The sequence below is a fragment of the Drosophila bipectinata genome, chromosome XR (genome assembly GCF_030179905.1).
Source record: "Drosophila bipectinata strain 14024-0381.07 chromosome XR, DbipHiC1v2, whole genome shotgun sequence".
Taxonomy (NCBI): Eukaryota; Metazoa; Arthropoda; class Insecta; order Diptera; family Drosophilidae; genus Drosophila; species Drosophila bipectinata.
The window spans coordinates 17,271,113-17,277,127 of NC_091735.1; the positions used below are offsets into that span (position 1 = coordinate 17,271,113).

The window sequence follows — 6,015 nt, forward strand, 5'->3', positions numbered from 1 at the left end:
TTTTTTTAGATTTTTTATTGTAATTGGTTTTATTATGACGTAATCATAAGGATCGGCCAACTATATCCGATGTTTGAGATATATATCCGGTTTTAGCTGCAAGGGTATATCAACTTCGGCTCCGCCCGAAGTTAGCTTTCCTTTCTTGTTTTTTAATAACTCTAGATAATTTCTAATTAAAATTTAGAATGGAAACAGTCAAATTTGTTCCCATTGTTTTACTAAAACCTCGCCGGAACCCACTCCAAACGCTAATGAAGCTTTTTCCACATACATATCATATATCAACTTTCTACTAAATGCCTCTTCTTGCGTTCTTCTTTGGACAAACGGTGCAATAAGATGGGGTCAGATAAGAAACCAATACATTTACATTTACTAAAACCAGTCATTCAAATAGCACAAATAGCAAAGAGTCAATTAAGCTAATCAAAATGCCTTAGAAATGGTGGATCTCATTCTGGGGCAGGAAAAATTTTTCTTTTTAAGTTTTTTTTTTTTTACAGATTAAATTGATATTCATAACTGAAGGTGGAAAACTATCAACACGAAGCTTTAACTGTTAGATGTAAAAAAAGCTATAAATTGAAATTTAAACAAAAATGTATCATTTGTGGAAATCCTATAAAATAAAAATACATTTCATTTGTAGCTTAATGGAGTAATACAAATTAATACTAAAAATGTATTTAAGCTTTTTTGGAATAATATATTTAAGTGGTATTTGGTCATTGAGAGTTTTCAATCCTGGGAAATGAACAGCAGAATTTAATTATTGTACGTTATATTTTATTTATACTGCAGGCAGATGAAACTGGGATCAACCATTACGATCATCCAGTTTATGGTGCTAAGCAGTGACTAATAACATGAAAAAAGATGTGGCCCGACTAGACATACGCGAAGCTAAAGCTCTCGATAGCGGAGAGGGCGGCCCGACATAGTGATTGCAAAGCTAAAGCTCTCTTAAGGGGTTATATACCTTCTTTGTCAAAGAAAAAGAGGAAAGTTCGGATTTTTTTTAGGTATGTAGCAATTATTTAATTACACGGATGTTTTAATTTTTTGACAGTACACTTTATTAACAATGTTTGTGCAAAATTTGGTGGAAAAATATTAAATAGTTTTTAGAGCCTTGCGGTGACAGTTCCCCAAGTCGAACAGGTCAACTGAAACCATAAAAGTAAAAAAATTTCATTAGTTTAGTGTAATTCCTTGTGCTTGAACGATCAATTAAAAAAAATTTTTTTTATGCCTACAAGAACGTTTTATGCTAAATATGAACTTTTTGGTCTCTAGAAATTTCACAAAAAAATTCATTTCGGCGAAAAAAAAGTTTGTGCGTGAAAAGTCGATCGTTCAAGCACACAAGAATTTCATTACGAACATTTTAAAAAAATTTGAAGTAAATCGGTTCTGTAGTTTTAACAAAAAAATAAATGCTGTGTTTCTCCTTTAGTCGAGTTCTGCCGAGATCTGAGACTATTTGTCCGGCCTTGTTAAAAATTCGCTCGGACTCTGTGTGTGCTGGGATGTATGCTCAGATCTGGGATGCTGGGATGCTACACTTCTTTGTAGATATTACCTTTTTACGATTATGGCATCACTTCGGCTAGTGATTGTTTTTTCAATTGCTATCATTACAACAAAATAATTAAATAGTTTTTTGCTTTTAAAATTATAGCTTCCAATCCCATAATTGGTTTCGAGATTTGCTGAGATGAAATGACAATCTCACTTTCTAGAAGAACGGATGCTTGCTCAGCGTTAACCTCGGGTCAAAAATAGTTTTAACTATGGTAATGCTTCTTTCTTCATATTAAGAAAGCCCTTTTTTATTGACTCCAACCAACATTCTTGCCTCATTTTTCCCGCGGTCGTATATAACGATGGTGTCAGTTGGTCAACTTTGCGGTATAATCCGTCAACTATAGGTATTATAAGAGAAACCGTGATGCACTTGCCGCTGGAAATTTCCACTGTAGCATTTTGAAAAGACCGAATGGTAAAGAAACTTAGCTTAGAAATATATTTCGATAAATTGGTTTGTTTATATCTCTGCTGTTTTTCAACCGATCTTGAAATGGAATATAATTTTGGAATCAGGACATGAACATCCTTCGATCTGCATCAAAGGATCTTCAGAATCCAACAACAAAATGTCGAGCGGCAATCATATTTTAGGCAAGGATCAGTATCGTTCTTTTAGGACTTCATGAGGATCCTTTAATGAAGCTCGAAGGATATCAAGGCCCTGGTCCTGGAATGGTACTATGCTTCCCGGTCGGTTGGAAAATGGCCGAGATATAAACAACCGAACTTTCAAAAATTAATATTTAAAACAAATTTGTTAGCCACTCCGTGTTAACTTGGCCAATACCAGCATTTGGTAGCCAGGTAGATGAACCGTATTTTTCCACTTCTTTTGAGCCATCACAATCCACGATTGGATGCCAAATGGCCGAGTTATTCACAAAAAACAGTTTCAAAAAACAGAATTTACCTACTGAAAAATGCTGGAAAACTCAAGAAAATTCAGGAAAATTTCGGAAAAATCGGAAAAGTTGAAAAATCGTTAAAAATTCGGAAAAACTCAAGAAAGTAGGAAAAAATTCATGAAAATGACGGAAAATTCAAAAAATTGAATTGAAAAATTGGAAATTCCGGGAAAGTTCGGAAACAGTGACGTCCCACTGCATCCTGGTGGAAAATCCTTCCTCCAGGCGTTCCCCTGCCCCCCTTCCCCTTATCCTTCAGTAAAAACACACAATATTTAATTTTTTAAACATTTTCTTTTAAGATTTTACAGATATATTATACAAACATACTATAATTAATTGATATTAAAAAAAACTAAATAAATAGAGTGGTTTTATAAATATTTGCTGGGGATTTAGGATAAATACATCAACATTTACTCATCTGGGACAATTAACATTTTAAATAAATACTATTTTTAATAGTTTTACATTAAGCCCTTCAGGGCCTCTAACACTGGTTGGAAGGATGCCGGTTTTGTGTTCTCCAACAGCTGCATTTTCGCCTCGAGCATAATATCAGTCTGCTCTATGGTAGCATTAAACTCGTCGAGCTCTTCCTGGGCTGCCGCCAGTTTCTTTTCGTAGTCGTCGAGGTAGGCGTGACGTTCGGTCAACAACTGATCCTGGTATGCCTCGGCCGCCGTAAGGAGCTCTTCGTTTCGCTGTTTCTTGACTTCCAATTTGACGATCAGTTGTTGCTCCGACAGCTGCATCTTTTCCAGGCTGTCGAGCAAACGGAGTTGCTCCTCTTCTAGCTGTTCCTGGTGCTGGCGTCTCATTTCGCGTCTGGTGGTGTAGGTACCCTCCAGGTTTTGCAAAGCCTGCTTGAGCACTCGTAGCCGTGACACCAGATTGGTGATCTCCTGCTTGCAGCTTCCGCATTTTAGTTGGATTTTGTTAATCTCCTTCTCCAGTGCCTGACGGTTCTTTTCTTTCAGCTGCCTCTGCTGCTGGACAATGCCACTGAATTCCTCCAGGACTCGTGCTCGTACCAGGATGTCATCCTTGCTCTGCGGCTGCAGAGGCAACAACAGATCCCACTTCTGGTTGCGAACCAATTGGGCAGCAACGGAGTCGCTGAAGTGGCGGACATGCGAATTAAAGCTTTCGATGGTGTCCAGTAGTTTTTTCTTTGCTCTGGAAAGCATCACCTGCTGGTTGGATTCGCGAGTGCAAAGATCCTTCACCTGCCGTTCGTATACTTGGGATTCGTTGCTGAGGTCGGCCTGCTGCATTTGCAAAGCCCTAACCTGTTGGATTGTGTATTTCTGATTGGCAATGGAATTGCGTAAATGCTTCTCGCCTCTGGTTAGGCGCTGTATCTCCTCTTGAAGCTCTTTACCCTTGGATTTCAAGGTGTTTTTAGCATCCTCCTGTTGGGTAATCTCCTCCTGGCAAGCACGAAGCTGTTGATATAGTTGCTCCCTGTCCTGGTTAAGCTTTTGCAGTTGCTGAAGCTTCTTCTCCTCCCCGGAACTATGCAGTTGCTCATCCAGCTTCGATATCTGGGATTGTAGGTTGCCAATCTCGCTGTCGAGCGCTTGACGACTAAGGAAGTCACTCTTTCTGCTTATGACCATGTCGCACACCCTGGCCTGAAGTTGTAGCTCCTCCTCGGCGCGTTCCTCATTCCAAAAATGATTACACTCGGCGCTCTTCTCAAAGAGCAAGGCATTTAGCTCCTCGTCCAGCTGGATAGCGTGTAGAGCATGCGTGGTGGACATGGCTGTCATTTCAGCGATGCTGTGCAAGTAAGAACTGGGCTGCTCGGCAGTCTCCATGAATGGGAATGGTTCTGAGTTCATTGTATCCAAAGGTGGGGCGAAATCCATGAGAAAATCCAGCAGCACGATGACATGGCCGAAGGAATGCTGAGTTGCAGGCGTACTCAGCCAGGATTTGCTTACTTGATGGGGATAGTGGAGTTTTTGCAGAGCTGCTGTTATATCCTCCACCGGATTCGCTCCTACGGTAACCTTATTGCGCCAAACATTCTGAAAAAAGAAGTTCAGGATGCCAAGGAACTGCTTGAAGGTCATCTTCCGTAATCCACCAGGACGAGCGAAGAAGTCGGCTCCTAGACATTGCAGGCCTCCTTGTGTATTGCTCAGATATTCAAGTATCTGTTGAGCCCGTTCCGACACCCAGCTTTTATCCGAGTGCAGAGCTATAGGTCGCTCAACGGATGCGGGCCTAGGACCCCGGGTATTCCTCATCGGGGTGATACCCATCTGACTCGCTCGATCCCTCTCCAGATTCATGGGTTGCGGCAAACGGGAGTGGGAGGGTCTGCAATATAAATTTATTTTAGCTAATTTAATACTACCTAGATAAAAAGGGTGGCTTCTTCCTCATCGTTTATAATTTCACTATGATATTAGTGTTTCTAATTAATAAACTTATAAAAGCCTACCGCTTGTTCATTTTTGCTGTTGTTAAATTTGGTGTGGGTGTTGTTAGAGTCCATTTTGATCTGCGCAAAGTCAAAATATTAAAATAATAATAAAAAAAAACATTCCGTCACAACAAACGCAAACAGCTTACCTTGTCTGCCGCTTATCGGTGGTGCCAGGCTCTTCGGCGGCATATTCGCGGAACTCGCTGTTCCTGCGGGGCAGGTGATGCATTTTTTTATGTGGTATTACTAACTGATTCTATAAATATTTTGTTTTCAAAATTTATGCGCGTCTTCGAAAATGTATTAGGGTTCGACGTGAAGTTGGCTGCGCTTGCGCTGTCGATATAACAATAGAACTTCCTATCGATAGAACTATCGATAGCGCGGGAAAAACAAACCGGTTAACTTTTCAAAAATAAACAAAACGTTTATTTAAAATAAAAAGTACTTAATTACAAAAACAACCTCCTCATTTATGAACTTTTTTTGTTTTTTATTTTCGTTTATTTCAACATATTTAATTAATTGGTATTATTGTTTCAAGTATTACACAATATTGATGCCGTTTCTTTTACATTTCTTATTATTTTATAGGTTTTATTATTATAACTAAATATCGATCACATTTCCTTTCAGAACGTCTCTCATTCTCATCGTTTTTCCCTGTTCACTTTTGTTTACAGAACGTACAATACAATACAATACAATATATTCATATCGCTTTAAGGAAAAAATTAAACACGGTTCAACTTAAAAGATATATCTATACAATATACAAATAAAAGAGGAATATACATTTACGTGCTGACACACATTATCTCATCGTCCTAGCTAATTCGCAATAATAAATATAATTTGTTTTCGTGTGTCGATCTTATTGCTTCTCTCTTTCATTCGCTTTCGGAGAAAGTTCGGGGAAATGGAAAGGGACAATGAGAAAATAATATGATACGATAAAAAATAATAATAAACACAAAAAAAAAAATATGAAGCGAGACTTGCAAAAATCAAATCTGCGCTAATACTACACAATGGGCTTGCTTTAAGTTTAAATTAAGGAATTAAGTAGGCTCTATT

General features: G+C 38.5%; 1 protein-coding gene and 1 long non-coding RNA gene across 3 annotated transcripts; both read right to left on the reverse strand.

Annotated features, from left to right (window-relative positions):
• Positions 1 to 1,064: 1,064 nt before the first annotated feature.
• LOC138925596 (uncharacterized) lies at positions 1,065 to 2,621 on the reverse strand. 2 transcript variants are annotated; one of them, XR_011441841.1, is made up of 3 exons: positions 2,504 to 2,621; positions 1,388 to 1,979; positions 1,065 to 1,169 (listed from the first exon to the last, which is right to left on the reverse strand). It is a non-coding gene; the product is annotated as an uncharacterized lncRNA (long non-coding RNA). The 2 variants fall into 2 exon arrangements; XR_011441842.1 differs by having other exon boundaries at positions 2,508 to 2,602.
• Positions 2,622 to 2,847: 226 nt separating this feature from the next.
• On the reverse strand, positions 2,848 to 5,269 carry LOC108123636 (kinetochore protein NDC80 homolog). Its single transcript, XM_017238881.3, has 3 exons — positions 5,085 to 5,269; positions 4,954 to 5,013; positions 2,848 to 4,829 (listed from the first exon to the last, which is right to left on the reverse strand). The coding sequence occupies exons 1-3, from the start codon at positions 5,165 to 5,167 to the stop codon at positions 2,966 to 2,968; spliced, it is 2,007 nt and encodes a 668-aa protein (XP_017094370.2). The 5' UTR covers positions 5,168 to 5,269; the 3' UTR covers positions 2,848 to 2,965.
• Between the last annotated feature and the right edge of the window lie 746 nt (positions 5,270 to 6,015).

What these genes read in the sequence shown, in the direction of transcription:
- LOC108123636 (XM_017238881.3), bottom strand. Translation starts at nt 5,167, where the DNA reads ATGCATCACCTGCCCCGCAGGAACAGCGAGTTCCGCGAATATGCCGCC. An exon ending in ACCGATAAGCGGCAGACAAG is followed by an intron (nt 5,014 to 5,084) that starts GTAAGCTGTTTG and finishes GACTTTGCGCAG; the next exon opens with ATCAAAATGGACTCTAACAA. An exon ending in ACAGCAAAAATGAACAAGCG is followed by an intron (nt 4,830 to 4,953) that starts GTAGGCTTTTAT and finishes TTTATATTGCAG; the next exon opens with ACCCTCCCACTCCCGTTTGC.